Source organism: Aedes albopictus, chromosome 2 (assembly GCF_035046485.1).
Source record: "Aedes albopictus strain Foshan chromosome 2, AalbF5, whole genome shotgun sequence".
In the NCBI taxonomy this organism is placed as follows: Eukaryota; Metazoa; Arthropoda; class Insecta; order Diptera; family Culicidae; genus Aedes; species Aedes albopictus.
Genome location: NC_085137.1, coordinates 350,027,333 through 350,045,139, shown reverse-complemented (window position 1 = coordinate 350,045,139; position 17,807 = coordinate 350,027,333). Strand labels below are relative to the sequence as shown.

The following is a 17,807-nucleotide window of genomic DNA, read 5'->3' as shown; positions in this document are numbered from 1 at the left end:
CGACCGGAACGAGCTCCTGAACGGAGAGTAGCGATATTGTTGATCATGAAGATTGTTAATAACAGCGCAAAAATTGCCAAAATGTACACGAATCAAGCACTTTCGCCAAAATAACGACATTTTTCTCGCCGCAATATATAACACAAGCACGGCCAAGCAAGTACATATGCTTGCAACATTGGCATGCAAGCGAGTACACCAAACCGGGACTGCAAGGATCCAATCCTCACCAGCAAGATAGAGCACGTGAACGGCAAGAGTAATTTCCTGTGAATTGATGATGGTGACGACAGTTGGGAGCAAAAAAAAAACGTCTATGTTACACTGTCTAGTATCAAGAGTCTGGAAGGCGATAGCATCTACATTGGTCCAATCGATTAATGATGGGAACTAGTTCATCAACAGTGGCACCGAATCGACTAAAAACGATGAATGAATGGATTTTCACATCAATGTATAAAAAAATGTATAAAAAAATCTGTAACTTACATCGAATGCGACGCTAAAAGCGTTCTACATTCTGTCGCTAGTTTGTTTGTACACATCGGTTCGTGCAAACAGTCCAAATCATATCTTGAGTACACAGTATCAGGCAAGATTCACTGCTCCCTGTCAACACGAATATATCACAGAACATGATGGATGGTGGAACAAGACCTGCTCTTTAAAATATACTGTTACGTATGTACACATCAACGGTGCGGAGACCGTCGACACCATTTAATCCAGAACGTTTTTCGTTGTCCTAAGCCGCATACGACACAACCGTCGAGCTTTGAATAGAACAAGTGAAAGTAAACAGTACAAACAATTTCCCCACTGAGACAGTTTCACCATGTCCTTTATGCGACAGAGCTTGCAAACAAACATGTCGTTGAGAAGCTTGAGATAGCTTTTTTCCTCTTTGGCACCCACGTTCGTATAGTAGCAATAACCGGATTGCAGATAAGAACGGTCCTGTGTACCCGGCATGAACGTAACTTTACTACATGTGCGTTAGGGTGCCAACCTTTTTATTCTATGCTATTATAAGAGATTGAGCAATCTCAGTTTTCAACCAAATGAACAAAAACATAAAAAAGCTCGGGCTCAAATTAGGAACCGAATAAGCTATTTCGACCGATAATTCGAGCAACCCTAATTCCACCTTCTTGTAAATTATTGATTCATTCAGCATTCACCGCCCGCCAGAGGATGGTTACTGAAAGCGCCTAACCCAGAAGGGAGAAGAATTATTTGACACAGGAAAAACTCGTTCAAAAAAAGCTGTTAGCATACTTTCATTCAGGTTTGGATATTACGCCTGCGAGCTAATCTAGGTGGATGCCGGCACAGAGCATGGGGGAATCGAATCCTAGTTGCATAATAATAAGCTATTCCATGCTTGCACGCGAAACGCAGAACTGACAGCCCACCCGAGCAAAGTCTAACAACAAAATGATAGCAAATTGAAAACACGACTTGTAATCAGCAGCAAATTGATATCACATTTTGATATCAGATTGTCTTGATTCAATTTGCTTTCAAATTTTTATTTTGTTTTGCTGTCACTTCAACTTATTATAAATATTAAAGTTTTTAAGTAATTTCAAAACTTCTAGGCAACCTTGTATAATACAACTAATGCTATACCATCAGTGCATTTACAATATTGCATTTAAGTTTTCATATAATTCGAAAAACTCTGCATTTCACGATTTTTCCATTTTTTCGCACTGATAGCAAAAACAGTTATCAATTTGATATCACTGATGGCAGGAATTGTTTTCAGCTTGCTGTTACGGGAACATTTTTCTGCTCTCATCTTTGATGTTTTAACCGTTAAAACGACCAAAATGACAACAACCTGAGTTATCATAATTTGCAATATCACAACATCAAAATTAGTTTTCAATTTGCTGTCAAGCTTTGCTAGGGCAGTCAGACTAGCACAGCCTACCCACCAGCTACAACAAGTCTGCTGGTACGTACGAACCTGATATTCACTAAAGTTGCTGCTCCGGTAGACGTCGCCGCCGTCGCCGTTCTCGAACAGCCGATCCACACTCGAGGTCATCATTTTGCCGCTCGTTGGCTTAATCCCGGTCAAGTGGAAACTGGCGAAACTCGAACGGGACATGGGAAACGATTCGTTTGGTGCTTTGGGATCTGAAACGGGAATAAAATAGATTTCAATGGAATGCTGATGGGAGTTAGTAGGACTTCTACTGACCCTTAGGGGTCGCGAGAAAGCGCAAGACGTGATTATAGGAAAGTAAACTGGCCGAACGGGGTATACTTACTGAGACAGGTTGATACGGCGTCCAGCGAGGGCAGCAGCGACCGGGTCATGATGTCCGCTGCACTGCGGGGCCGCGTAAATGGCATCACAGAATGGGGGAACGTTTTGGGCTTGATCGGAGTGATGAGCATATGTTCAGTCCATGAGGTTTCGAGTGAAGGTTTTTCCAGTCTTTCCACGTCCACGTTGAGCGTTTTCTGCTCGAACGGAACCGAGAATGTTTCCGCCGGAATGCTTTGCAACCAACTGAGTAACGATAGGTCGGAGTCAGTGAATCCTGCGGTATTGAAGGAAGTTTAAGAACAGAACATTCGTTAGAGGTGGTATTGTATTCTTGTTTTACTCATTAATTTATTTACAAGTTTTGGACGCTTTCTTGGTGTAAACATCCCATCTAGAACAAAGTTTGTTTCTCAACTTAGAATGTTCTAAAATAGATTTATCTTAGCAAGATTTTGGGGTCTTTTTTGACCTTTTGCTTTTGATTCTAACAACACATTTTAACGGTTTGAAGCTTTTTCAAAAATAAAAGCTTTGGATGATCGCGAGAGGTTGGGCCTTACTCGAAGCTATGGCTAGACTAAACGTGGATGTCACGAACGTAGGCGACAAAAAAACCTACAGTAGGAATGGTGCAGAGTCCATCATTGATGTGACCTTCTGGAGCCCGGGTCTAAACCCTAGCTCGGACTGGAGGGTCAACGATGGATACACGCATAGTGACCATCTGGCGATTCGATACAGAGTGGAACACGGAGGAAGACGGCCACAGCCGAAGGTCATCGACCGTCATCGGGGATGGCTGACTTCGCGATTCGATAAGCCGGCATTTGTGGAGCGATTGTTTATGGAGAGTAACACCTGTTGGAGTATGATAGTGACAGCCCCCTGGTAACGAAGACGATCGTGGATGAGTAACAGGGTTCCGGTCAATGATGGCATTAATGACGACGACTTGTGTTGAGTTTGTATGTATGATAAAGGAAAACCTAACGAAGCATAATTGCTGATGTATTGAGCACGAAAATGTTTGTTATTGCTTAGTCCGTACTAGTTCGTTGCAAAGTAAAGATGTTTGTTGACAAACGTATTCCGCGTACTTAATTCTTTCTTCGTATCACGCGAATCCCGAGACGGGTATTGTCCGGTCGAACGGTAGTGTAATTGTGTCCACTGTGCCTGGGTTTCCATCAACACCGACGATCTATCCAGCGATGATCTAGTCGGAACCCTAAGCAGTGCATGTGACGCCGCTATGCCAAGGCGATTCCTACCCAGAAATGGACGCAAACCGGTGTACTGGTGGTGTCCAGAAATCGCAGAACTCCGCGCATCCTGTTTAAGAGCTAGAAGGAGGATGCAAAGTGCTCGTACCGATGAGAATAAAATTGAACGAAGCGAGGCCTACAGGGCGGCTAAACTGGCACTGAATAAAGAGATTAAGACTCGTAAGCGGGCGTGCCAGGCAGCCAACACGACCCCATGGGATGATGCCTACAGAGTAGTCATGGCCAAAACGAAGGGCGCGTCAGCACCCCCAGAACGCTCCCCAGAGATGCTGCAGAAGATCGTGGAAACGCTGTTCCCTCGTCACGGTACAAGACCATGGGACCCCGTTCCCTATAGCCAAACCGGCCATAGCGAAGTAGCCCCGGTGACGAACGACGAACTCATTGCAATAGCGAAGTCGCTTAAGTTGAACAAGGCTCCGGGTCCGGACGGTATCCCGACATTAGCCATCAAGACGGCCATCGAGGCTAAGCCTGACATGTTCAGAACGGCTATGCAGATGTGCCTAGACAGAGGCGAATTTCCCGAGAGGTGGAAAAGGCAAAGGTTGGTTCTACTACCCAAACCCGGGAAGCCACCTGGCGACCCGTCGGCATACAGGCCTATCTGTCTGCTGGACCCCGCCGGAAAACTGTTGGAACGGATCATTTTGTCAAGGCTGATGGTCTATACCGAGAAACCCGATGACTCTGGTCTCTCGGATAACCAGTTCGGCTTCCGGAAGGGTCGATCGACGGTGGACCCTATTAGGGCTGTAACCAAAACGGCCGAGATAGCGCTCCAAAAGAAGCGAACAGGAATCCGCTATTGCGCGGTCGTCACGCTGGACGTTAAGAATGCGTTCAACAGCGTCAGCTGAACCGCCATTGAGTGCGCAATACACCACCTAGGAGTCCCGGTTAGCCTATGCCGGATATTGGAGAGCTACTTCTAGAATAGGGTGCTAATCTATGACACCGAGGAAGGCGAGAGGAGCTACAACATCACCGCAGGGGTCCATCTTGGGCCCGGTACTATGGAACGCGGCGCATGATGGCGTATTGAGGCTCAAACTTCCACCGGGCGTAAAGCTGGTCGGCTTCGCCGATGATATTACCCTCGTGGTATACGGCGAGTCGATAGAGGAAGTGGAACTGACAGCAACTCACGCAATTGGCATAGTGGAGGATTGGATGACATTTGGCACTCGCGCACCACAAAACGGAGGTGGTGGTGGTAAACAACCGCAAGTCTGAACAGCAGGCAGTGGTCACCACAGGTGGATGCACGATCAACTCTAAGCGCTCACTGAAGCAGTTGGGGGTTATGATCGACGATAAGCTGAAATTCGGAAGCCACGTAGAATATGCCTGCAAAAAGGCGATAATGGAATTGTCAAAGATAATGTCAAATAGCTCGGCAATAGTCTCGAGTAAGCGTAAGCTGCTCGCGGCAGTAGCGGTCTCCATACTACGCTATGGCGCCGCTGCATGGTCGAAGGCGCTAGTGGTTAATCGAAACGGGAAGCGACTTGAGAGTACCCACAGGCTGATGTTCCTTTAGGATGGTGAGCGCATACTGCACGGTCTCAAAGGACGCGGTATGTGTGCTTTTTCTGTCAGGCCATGGGTGCTAGGTGGTATCTGAACAGATTCGGACATGCAGGCTCCCCCGCATGTCCGGAGTGTGCAGACTGCGACGAGACCGCGGAACATGTGCTCTTCGAATGTCCACGTGTCGTGGAGCAAAGGTCGAGTATGCAGGAGGTATGCGGTAGAGATATCACGCCTGACAACATTGTTGAAAGGATGTGTATGGGGGCGGACAAGTGGGACTGCGTTACTTCCACGGTTTCTCGAATCGTACTTGAACTACAGAATAAATGGCGAGCCGAACAACAGCTTGTTGAGTTGGCCCCCCTTCCTCATCCAGGAGCTTGAGTTCAATGGGTAGTCTAAGTACTAGCCAGGACCCGAGCCTCCAGGGGAGAGTGAACAACTTAAGGCGGTAGCTGGTGGAACGCTTACTATCAGAGTGTACTCATGTACGGTCCCCCCCTTCTCGAAGTTATCCCTAACGGGCGTACCGCGAAGGTAAGTAAGAGAGAGAATGAGTTTTTAGTGGGTCGATCCCCACATCACCCGAGGAACCACCTCTTGGGTATCTGTTGCAGATTTTCTCATTCTATATATAAAAAAAGAGGTGGTCCTATAAAACAACCGACATATAAGACCTTAGAATCGTGTTCGATCCCAAACTTCGGACAGCTCGCAACAATAAGAGGTTCGGCCGATTTTGGCTCTCATTGACTCAAATGAAATGGACACAGTTTTGAAAACCTCCGGAAAAAAATCGAATAGGTCACTGTGGCCACCAGGAGCCTTTTAGTGATCCTAACTTTGACAAACTATAACTTTGCAACCAAACAAGTGATCGTGACCCTTTTACGTATTTTTGGGAAGAGGGAAAGTATTCATGTAAATATTGATTAGGCATTGTTGCGTCCATTGCAATTGAAAATGTATTTGAACTCACACAACCCAAATTTGTATCACCACAGAACACAATCTGATCCATAGTGCATCACTATACACCTCACTTTTAGGGTAGCCAAAAATTCCATTGAATTCTCACACCAGTTATTACGATCTCTTTGTCCGGTCCCCGGCCGTGAATACACGTTGTTAGGACAAGTGACGCAATGTAGTGCGTTACCAACCATAAACCCGCAGTATAGTGAACATTCTGCGAAAGAGTGACCTATCCCGAGTTCCGCCCTCTTCGCCGTTGTAGGCGTAGATGTTATCGGATAAGAGTCCGTGTATGGACAAACATTATTTATTCAGCCATTAATTATTTATTGTCGCCCAATTATTTTAATAGTTCATCTTGGGACCCACGCTTTACTTCCCTTCCGAAGAAAGAACTCACATTTTTGTGAGTTTGTCGGAAGTGGGATTCGATCCCAGGTCCTCGGCATGATAGTCAAGTGTGCAAACCATCACACCAGGTCCGCTCCACTCACATCCGAAAAGTTGTTTTTTTATAATATAACTAGTGCTTGAAAACCCACAAATGTTATTCACTATTATCATTTTGTATAACTCCTCCAGGGATTGCGAAAGGTTGCCAATTAGGTAACGACAACGAACTTCGATGAATTATGTTATTCCGAAACCATGGTTCAATCATCATCTATTTTCATGCCTGTTATTCGCAGTGACCACCGGAGAAACCCGTATTGTGTAACATTTATGTTTTTGCAACAAACGTAGGCATTCGACAGCTCATCAAAGAGAAAAAAAAATTCCGGATGCATAATCGTGTTCGTGAGATTTCAGAAACGCTCGCGAATCCTAAATTGAAGCAAACAATGTATCTGTTGAACACTACCAAAAACTGAGGCAAGTTTTCTAGGAGTTTCGTTAGAAGTTCCTCCAGGAGCTCCACAGGGAATTCCTGTGGTAGTTGCTTTGGGAGTTTTTCTAGCAGTCGATAGGAGTGCCACCAGGGATTCCTCCAAGGGTTCAAAAGATAATTTCTCTAGGAGTTCTAACAATCATTTCTTTAAGAGTTCCGCAGGCCAATATTCTGAGAGTTCCACCGGGAATTCATATTTGTACTTCTGTGAGAATTTCTCAAAGAGTTCTACCGATAATTTCTGTAGAAATCCTACCGAGAACTTTTTATGTTTCACTGGAAATTTTTGTAGCTGTTCTACAGGGAAGTCTCGCAGAAATTCCTCTAGGTTTTAGAAGTTGCAATGAGAAATTCTCTGAAACTTCCACAGAAAAATTCCCTATGAGTTCAATCGGGAACACCCATACTGCCTATTATCGCAAAACTGTCGTATATGAATAGGAAACCTAACAAATGTGGGACTAATATGCGATGATAGGCAGTATAGGAGTTCTATTGCGAATTCTTGTAGAATTCCTCAAGGCGTTCCACAGGGTATTTCTCTAGAAATGCCACTGTAAATCCCTCTAGGAGTCCAACAGAAATTTCTACAGGAATTTCGACGCGGTTTCCCTCAGGAGTTTCACTTGGAATTGCTATAGCTGGTTAACAGGGAATTCCAACAGGAGTTCCGCTGGGAGCTTCCAATTATTCTAGAAGTTGGATCAGAAATTCTCCTCCTACCTGAAATTTCTGAAGAAGATCCACTAGTAATGTCTATGTAAATTCCTCTTCAAATTTCATCACGTATATCAGCAGGAGTTCTACAGGTTAGGTGCCATCCACAAATTACGTAACGTTTTAGGGGGAGGGGTGAGTACGGTCAAGCGTTACATATAAAAAATAAGGATTTTCATACAAAAAAGCGTTACGGAGCGGGGGTGAAAAAGGTCGATTTTAGCGTTACGTAATAAATGGATGTTGTCTTATTTCTGTAGGATTTCCACTGATAGTTTATTAGGAGTTCCACCGCAAATTCTTTTAGGAATGCCAGCGGGAACTGCACAAGAAGTTTTATAGGAATTCTACTGGTATTATATCAAGAGTACCAACACAAATTCCCGCAGGAGTTCCATCTATGAATTCTGTTGAAGGTCCACCGAGAATCGCTCTAGAAGTATCGCCATACATTTCTCTTGAAGTTTTCTCAGGAATCCCCTCGTGAGTATCAACGGGAATACCTATAGGAGTTCCTCAGGAAATCCTCTCAGGGATCCACCTCAAATTCCTCTAGGAGCACCATGGGTAATTCTTGTAGGTATTCTACCGAGAACTGAAGTTTTACCGGCCATTCCTCTAGGTGTACCTCCGAAAATTTATCTATAATTTCGACCAGAATTCCCGCAGGGGTTCAACCAAGAATTCCAATAGGAGGTTTACCACCAAGAAGGAATCACCTCAGTCAAAGGTGTTGAGGCGCAGTGTTTAGCTTCAGTCCTTTCAAGCTGTTAAATTGGCTCAGTTGGTACACAGATCGAAAAAAGAGTGTAAAGTTCTGTGCCATATGATGCACATAATTGGAGCGTGGGATATCACAGAAGTTTACATGACATATCATGTAAAAGTAATAAAATATCATGTAAACTTCCATTATATGTCATGTAATTCAGCATGACTCTGAGTGTTTACATGACATATAACACAAATTTACATGATATATCATGTAAACCATCATAACACTAAGTTTACATAACTGAAATGGAGTTTACATGACGTGTAAATCTCATTATTTTATTCTGTGTATGTTTGTCGTGTTCGTGTTGCCAATCCGAAGGTTTTTGGTTCGATTCCGAATGAAAGTGTGTTTCATTTTTGCATTTCGTTTTTCTGATCAGCCCTCCCTGTGAGGTTGATTATTCATTCGTCTGCCCGATTCGGTGCAAGCCACTCAAAGAAAATACCAGTAAAGAGAAACGACAGACGGGGGCTAGTAATCAAAGCTATGGATCGCCAATCCGGAGACGGTGGGTTCGATTCCCGTTCCGGTCGGGAAAATCTGCTAACTGAAAACTGAAAACTCTGTACTGACTCAAGCAATCAAGTCGAGTGTGGAATAAGAAGCTTGATACTGGTCTGCTGAAGAAATTCGGACGGACTTCCACGGAATACGATCCCTGCGTTTACGTGATGAATCCAGGAGGAAAGATCATCATTGTGGCTATCTATGTGGATCTCATCATCATGAGCAACGATGAAGTTATGAAGAACAAGCTGAAGAAGCATCTCAGCAACCACGAACCTGAAGCATTGTGTTGGAATTCGGATCGAGACGACAAACGACGGGGCCAGGAGGCGTACTTCGACACTGTATTGAAGCGGTTCAACATGAGCGAGTGCAAGCCCGGCAAGATTCCGATGAACGCCAGCGAGAAGCTCTTAACCGAAATGTCGGCAAAGAGCAACAAAGAAGTCGCGATGAAGGACTTTCCATATTAGAAAGCAGTCGGATGTCTCATGTACCTGACCCAGTGTACCCGGCCAGGCGTTCTGTTTGCAGTCAACGTCCTCAGCAGGTTCAACCAAAACCTTTATCTTTTGGGGATCATCGAAGCAGAAGTTGCACTACAAGCGAGACGCCAATCTGGAGGACGTTGGGTACCGCGATGCTGACTGTGGATCGGATCCAGATCAGTGGAAATCTACAAGCGGATACGTCTTCCTAGCTTTAGGAGGAGCGATATCCTGCAAAAAACAACCAACAGTTGCAGTATCTCAAGTTTGTTTGGAGTGACGCAGGCAAACCACACAGCAAAAAATATGAAAGTTAAACAGCACGTTAATTGAAGATCAACTGAAATTTACAGCAGAATAAAGGGTGATACGGTCAAAATTTGGTCACACAATTTTTTTCATAACTTTAGATTTCGTACACCAAAACAGCTTATTTTTGGACCAGTAATGCTACATTATATGTAGCTTATACCATAAAATTTTCATCAAAATCAATTGAGTATTGGTTGATATATAGATAAAACCATCGACCTACCTTTTTAAAATTTTGTACAAAGGCGCTCCATAGTAAATTTTCGGAAATTTAAGGTCAGCAAAGCACAATTTTGATTATAGAACTACCAATACTGCTCCGATTTTTATCAAAATTTTACAGTATAATAGTATTATGAAAATATGTTCTTAGTAAAATTTTGAGTCATTTTGTATGAATACTTTCAAAGTTGTAGCAGTTTGTATATGAAAAAAACTGACCGGGTGCCACTTAAGCAAATATAACTTTGTAACGGCTGGATCAAATTGAATGAAATTTTTACACAACATTTTGGTATGTTTACTTTACAAACAGAAAAATTTTCATTGAAATTGGTTCAGTATTTCTGGCTCTACAAATAAAAGAGTAAAAATGTGTTCTTATTTTTTAATCCTCTTTGTACAAAATTTTAAAATTGCAGTTTTCAGGATTCACAATATCTCCGCAAATACTAAACCGATTTTGAGGAAAATTTCATGGTATAAGCTACATATAATGTACCATTACTGGTCCAAAAATCAGCTGTTTTGGTGTACGCAGTCTCAAGTTATGAAACAAATTGTGTGACCAAATTTTGACCGTATCACCCTTTAATGTAAATAACCAACATTTAATGTCAGCCGAGCAGCCCGCTTGTTTACAGATTTTAAAGCATATTCGCTTCAAATTTACATGCATCTGCTATAAATCATGCCAGCCACTCTCCGTCATCAGCTAAACGACCGGCTGCTCGCAGCTGTGGCGGTTTCTTAAAAAAAAAAAGACAATTACACCGTCTTCGACCTTGCGGCCTCTACAGACTGAACATTACAAACATATGACAACGGACAACACATATAACACCCAGTGGCCCAGTGGAGAGTTTTCCGTTTGACGAAAGTTTTCCCCGACTGGAGCGGGAATCGAACCCACATTCCGAGGCTTACGAGACACCTAAACGACTGACGCCGCTAACCGCTCGGCCACGAAGCCCACAAGGTTTCCCCGTTGCTTCTCTCAGTACTCCCTGCAGCAGCCGGAGCATGTCGGGAATGCGTGCATTGTGGTAGAAGCAGTTTAACTTTGACTGACGTCTATTCAACAAGCTGAGAGAGCCGAGAGAGCTCGGGCGTGCTACTCACATCCCAAGGATTTGAGTTCAATTCTCGCTCGGAGTTTAACTTTCTTTATATTTTCTAATAGATATTTGCAAAGTAATTTTAGGATCGCACAAAAATTCCCATCATATATGACGGGGTCCTTTTGTTACATTCGATCCGTCATAATTTTACAGGTTTTTTTTTCGAACTGTGCAGATAAACTGCGACAACCAAAGCTGCCTCGCGATAGCGAAGAATGGCGGCTACAATCCTCGCACAAAACACATCGACATTCGACACCACTGCATCAGAGAAACCATCGATCGTTGAGTTGTCAACCTGACCTACGTGAGTAGTATATGGATGAGCAGATAGCTGAAGGACTAACGAAGCCGCTGCAGAAACCAAAGTTGGAGTAAAGCCTGTATCCGCAATAATCGGAACACAGAAGTACGTCAGTAGCTCTGTAATGAATCGGTAAAATTGGCCAAATGATTGACTGAGAACTCTTTGGTGTATATTTATTATTTGTGCCAAATTTCATAAAAATCGATGCATTATTGTTAACTGTGGATGAAAAACAAACAGACGTGGTTTTAAGCATTTTGTACAATTAAGATCAATTTTCTTTCGCATACTAGATGGTTCTTTTACGCTGCAGTTCAAAGTTCTGTGATGATAATTATGAATTTTTGTTAGCAGTTATGATACTTATAGAGACACTTTCTTGCAAAATTTAATCAACTTTGATCAATTGAATTGAAAGCTACTGGTGTTGTTTGGGGTGAGTGTTAGTGAAAATTTTTCGTGTTTTTCATGTGCGATTTTTGCCTCTTCATAATTTTTAAATTTCTTTGAAAATTTTCATGAAATTTTCACAGAAGCTAGTTGATTATGTATATATTATGCCTGCAAAATTTGGTGATTATTGATATAATACTTTCAATAGTACAATCGAAACAATAAAGGGTGCTGACTTATTTCTGTCTGAGGGGCTAAAATCACGATCAGTCCCAATACACGTTTCGACTATAAAATTGTTGATAGTGCATGATTTTTTTTGAAATATTGCCTATGCAACAAATGTAGATTGAGAGGTTTGTGTTCAAAAATTCATCCATTTTCTTTGCAAAATTCAAAAGTTACAGCGCTGACAAGCAAAACTACGGACTGTACAAAATTCAATGGCGCACATTTTACTCTTTCGTTGCTACAACAAAAAATACTGCACCGAACTGTATTCTAGTTTCAACCTAGGTTCCTACCACCACTGAGGACACACGTCTACAAGCTATTCGCTACAGTAAACCTTAGCAATACTAAAAATATAACAAATGATGGTATAATAAACAGTTCAGTAGACACACGGAATGGCAATGGAAAATAATAACTAAAAAAAGACTCACCTATCGATCCATCCAGCACCCTTGAGAAGTTGATTTTGTGGGCAGCGGCATCCGCTGCACCAGTTGCCTTAACCTGACAGTAATTAACACACGATTCGTACAATATACCCTTAATTAACAGCTGCACCAGCCGGTCATTTTTCGCAAACACCGATTGAGTCGTCCCGGCCTTCTTATCGCCGGGCAAGAACTTCTCCACCAGCGGGAATATCTCCCGAAAACATTGCACTCGCGCCTTGCTCGGGTTCCAGTCCCGATACTGCATGTGGTCGCCGAGCTTTGGCAGTGTCAGCAGCAGACACAGTGCTGAGTATTCTTCTTTGGTGGGGCAGAGTTTTTCCAGCTCACCGAGCACCTGGACCACCTCCTCGACAGCTCCTTCCACGTTGTTGATCAGAGGTGGCCCGCCCAGTCCACCAGCTTCCGACTTTATACACAACAGTTCGATGTACTTGTGCCGAAGGATGGTGTACTTGAACTGCTTCATGTCAAAGTTCTGCAGCGCTTCCAATGGCTGAATAAACTCCACCACATCATCCCACTGCCCGTCCAGAATGAGCTGCCGCAGAAAGAGCACATCGTCCGAGTACTGGCCATTGATGACACCGGTCTCGCGCTCCAGCGACAGTTGAGAAATGTGCAGCTCGCGGTTGTTCAGAAACTCCAAAGCCAACCGAACAATGTCCTCCTCCCGAAGCGACAATCTTGCCGGTGACATTTTCTCACATTAATAACGCGGCCAGTTTGCCCGAGTTCCGCCGACCTAAGAAATGGGAGAGATAACAAGACACAGCTGTTAACAAACGCTTGTATAACAAGAGGATGGGTGTGCAATTTGTGCATGATATCATATTTGCTAAGCGCAATGAATTCATTGAATTAAATAGTAAAACAAACTATAATTTCGGTTAAATCATATTTGAAGCTTAATGTATAGTAACTTATTATATTTTGAATGAATCATAGACTTTTGAAATCAGACGCAATTTGTAGGAGATATGAGCTGGAAATTTTGATATATTTGGCGTTGTGACCCCAAACTTTTGATCAGCATTCAAAACAGTTGTCCAATCAATGTTTACACTTATTATAAACGCTGTTTCATGTGTGTAACGTGCATTTCTTATCCCATATTTCCGGAACAATTAGCGCGAACCCAGTTCATCTCTGCTGATAACTTTCCTTTTTACCTCACTAATTTCACGGGCAGTCTACTGAACTTCACTTTCGATTTTGCTGCTCTCATCCGAACGATTGATACAAGCAAACCATACAAATATTTGGATATATGCATGCATACCTCAAGTACCTTCTTTTTCGGTCAGCACCGTGAGTTGAATGAATTCGAGCGCACACCATTCGGCCATTACAACGGTATCTAATGCAATCAGCGGAAAATGGAAAGCAAAAGTCACCGTGCCCGTCCGTCATCTCCTGGAGTGGTGCTGGTCATCATCACAATTCATAGCCCACGTGCTGGCTGGCAGATGAGGCACGTGATAGGGAGAGCAATACCGACCGACCGACCGACCGACTGTGCGCGGTAATTACGCCAGAGATGAAAAGCAAAGGAAACGATCCGCGAGAGCAACAATGTTGTCAGTTGGTAGGCCAACTGTTGAATTGTTTGGGGTCGCAAATCAACCAGACTGACGGGACTGACGGCCGACAGCAACGTCCGAAACAAACAAGCCGAGAAACCCCTTCTCGCGTACAATAGAATAAGAAAGCATAAATAACCGCTTAATCTGTTTGATGTTGTTTCTTAACTGAATTACAAACGGAGTTACAGCGCACTAATCGCATTTTCCATCTTGTGGGGAACAGGAGCGTTCACACCAGCCTTCGGATCGATAAATTCTTTTCCAACCGTCCAGCAGACTACCGAGTGTGGAGTGGAGCCGCCGTAGATTTCATTCTTGTAATGGCTGAATATAAGTTTTTTCATTGCCGGAATGGAAGGGACTTTGAGTAACAGTAGCTGTTTGATTTTTGTAACCCGGTGCGATGCAAATGCAATTTTTAAAACATACTCTAGGACAGTCGATCAATATATAAGACCTTCATGTAAGTACATATCGGTATACGGTATCGATTAAAAAAAGATTGAAAAATCGAGCTAGCACTGTACAGAGTCTGTACTACAGACACAAAGCGTGTCACGAAAGTTATTTGGGCTAGCTCAGGCATTTGTCTTTATTACCAAGTAAGCGAGGTGGGGAAAACAATTTCCACTATTCCACGCAGTAGATGGTTCTTAGAGTAAAATGGAACATAGGTTAGATGGTTTTAGCACCATGCAATCCATCCTTTCTGTGCTCAAGCTTCAAGTGCTTACATACATTCAATATGTAACCTATATATTATAACAAGGGGTACAATAAGGCCAACCCGGCATATTAATGATTTAAAAAATAAGAATTTTGAAAGAATTTGTGGAGGAAGGAGCAAATACCCAGAGAATCCCAGAGAAAAGAAATTTTGGAGGATTTTGAGGAGATGTAAATAGAGGAACATTAAGAAATCAGTCGAATTTTCTAACTCATCGAGATCGAGAGGTGGAACTGGTTTAAAATTCTCATTTTGACATGCTCACTGACGTTACCCAAGTAACAATTTGTATCCTTTCTGCTCTTAGACATTATTTAATGAGGTTTTGTCATGGATTTGCTAAGCCCTTCAAGGTTTGATGATGCAGTCTAAATTGCCAAGCAGCTTTAACGATACAAGCAACTTTAAAACACTTTGTAGATATCTAGAAATCCATTGAATAAAACTTGTGAGCTTGCCTTTTCGCTAAGCAAAATATTCAATGTAACCGGGCTGTAAGGAGCGTATAAAAACTTGGTCCTAAAACCTATTTCAAAGCCGCAGGCATATCACGTCTTATCAGCTTTAAAACCTGATAGATTGCCTAAAGTCGCAATAAAGCCATCTTAAACCTTTTCGGAATAACCACTGGAAGCATTAAAGCTAGCTAAGGAGTGTTGCGATGCGATCATATTTTGATCAATAGATTTCATATATATACCACATAAACAGAAAAGGAAACAACCAAGAATACTTATGTTTTATTCTATTTGAAGTAAATCTTATGGGAAAATCTCTGGCGGGCTTTATTTTTACAGCTAGGCAGCCAAACTAAACTTCCAATGCGCTTTTGTTACCGGGATTTCAGAAGCAATCGATGGGTGGTAGAGATGGCATCGTTTGCTCTGGCTCCGGCATCATGGCAGTATACTTTTATTCCAGCAAAGCCAGACGCAACCGGTGTACGAAAATCCTTATTGGTTTTCACTGAATACTTACCACTGGCGCAAATAAAACAGCTTAAAAAATGAAACACCACTGAAAATTTTACGACAATGCAAAACTTTCGATTTGTTTACATTTCGCAGCAGCAGCGAGTTCTTAAGAGCATACAGTCTGAACGCACATTATATAAAACCTATTTGTGTTTGAGTAGCGCACAAATGTATGCGTTAAGAATGAGTAGGTATATACTAGTCTTGGCATCGTATTCATAAAGTACAGCAACTCTGGAACATGTTGCTTTTACACTAACTGATCTTTAACGATCTCAAACAAAACCAGAAGGGTTTAACATGACGGAATCCATATTTTTCATCACGATGATCAATTCCTGCTTGGAAATTATGTTCGCCATGTTGATGTTTGGATTGTGATTTGAATGCATAGTTTTGCAAATTAGATTGAAATTGTTAATTTTAGAATGTCCAAATCCTCAAAATGACGTGGCGCTTTGCCTTATTCAGATGTATTTTAACGCATTACACCGTCAAACTTTTTTGGCATGAATTTATTTGTCATAGCAACAGAGGTTTCCTCCGTGAAAATTAAAAACTTAATATTATTGACATGGATGACCAACATAATTGTAGTTTTTTCATTAATAATAATTTGCAATTTACTGCCAGTTTATGTGATGATACTTGTTTCAGATTAACTTTAAGCCTTTGGTTTTAACCGTTCATTTAAGATGCTTTTTGAACTTTTGAACGGCTTATTTGTCTTCTTGCAACCTACAAACAGATCTTATCTATGCTGTGTAATATACTACAAGAATATGGCATAAAACCAAGTAGCATGTTCAACGTTTTAAGGAATGGTTTTAACAACCTCCTGTAGGGTGGGCCCTTTCGGGTTTAATAGGGTTTTATCATCGGTTTATTAGAGCTGTTAAGACCACTAAGCTTTGAAATGAGTTTTAACGGTTAGACTATAACAACAGCTTGTAGGCTATAAGAAAACTAAAATTGTTACTTGGGTAGCTAGCGGCGCATCGCAAACCAAACTGCTTGCTTTCCGTATGCCATTGACCTTCTGAACAACTTTTCTGAAGAGTATGTCTTTGCAAATTATAGGGTTTTAGAAATAAAGCAAAATGGATTTAGTTGTTTTCAGGTGATCCTAAAACTAAACTTTTCAAGGTAATGCAATATCTAACTGAGTGTAGTAATACTTTTTCAAGGGAGTCCGTACGTGTGACGGGTAGTGTACATCCATGCTTGAAAATTCCAAGCTTTAAAAAGTCTTCGATTAAAGCTTGAGTCATTTAATATCTGGACGCAAGAAACCGGAGCAATCTCGGAAATATGTAATTGAAATAAAAAACTATTTTGCACTCAATATTTAGGATATTTATTGCACTTTAAAAGAAAAATGGCGTTGAGATTATTCCGACTTGATTTTAATAAAATCTTAAACCTTTCTTAGAAAACCACTAATGATGTCTTGGAAAGCCTGTTGAAATACTCGACTGGTCATTTTTTTCCACTATATCTTCATCTACGTTGCATCCCGAACCACCTCTCCACTCTTCTTCGACTTCTGCTTGACAATTGCCCAAAATTTCCCAATTGGAAGGAACTGAGGGCAATTTCAGAAATTGATGTCCTTTTTCATGAAATCCACCCCGTTACCACTGTAGTGGCAACTTGTCAAATTAGGCCAAAACTTTACAGGTCCATTGTGAGCTACAATCAACGAAAGAAAACAGTTTTTCAGGCACTCCTGCTTGTAAATTTTAAATTCCTCGGTTTTGTTTGTCACGAAAACCTTAGTTTTTTGCCCACAGCTGCGAATACCTTGCCTTTTCATACAAATTTATCGGCAAAATAAACTCGAACTGACTAGAGACATTACTCCGACCTTTAAGGATATTTTTTTCCGAAAAGCTGGCATTAATCCACTTTCACGTAAGTTTCATCGTCCCTGAAAATGCATCCTTCGTACTTCGTCAGAATCTCGTCATACAATTTCCGGGCACGTGTTTCGGTCGGCTTAGGGACAAAACGTCGAAAGACAAA

At 42.1% G+C, this 17,807-nt stretch overlaps 1 protein-coding gene across 5 annotated transcripts in view; it reads right to left on the bottom strand.

The window, feature by feature from the left end:
* The window catches only part of LOC109430789 (WD repeat-containing protein 47-like), a 349,154-nt gene that overhangs the window by 264,320 nt on the left and 67,027 nt on the right, over positions 1 to 17,807 (bottom strand). For all 5 annotated transcript variants that reach the window (XM_062852701.1, XM_062852700.1, XM_062852699.1 and 2 more), the window contains exons 2-4: positions 12,478 to 13,240; positions 2,283 to 2,558; positions 1,976 to 2,148 (exon numbers count right to left, since the gene is read on the bottom strand). In XM_062852701.1, the coding sequence (XP_062708685.1) occupies positions 1,976 to 2,148; positions 2,283 to 2,558; positions 12,478 to 13,195 (1,167 nt within the window). In that variant the 5' untranslated portion in view covers positions 13,196 to 13,240. The remainder of the gene's footprint in view (positions 1 to 1,975; positions 2,149 to 2,282; positions 2,559 to 12,477; positions 13,241 to 17,807) is intronic.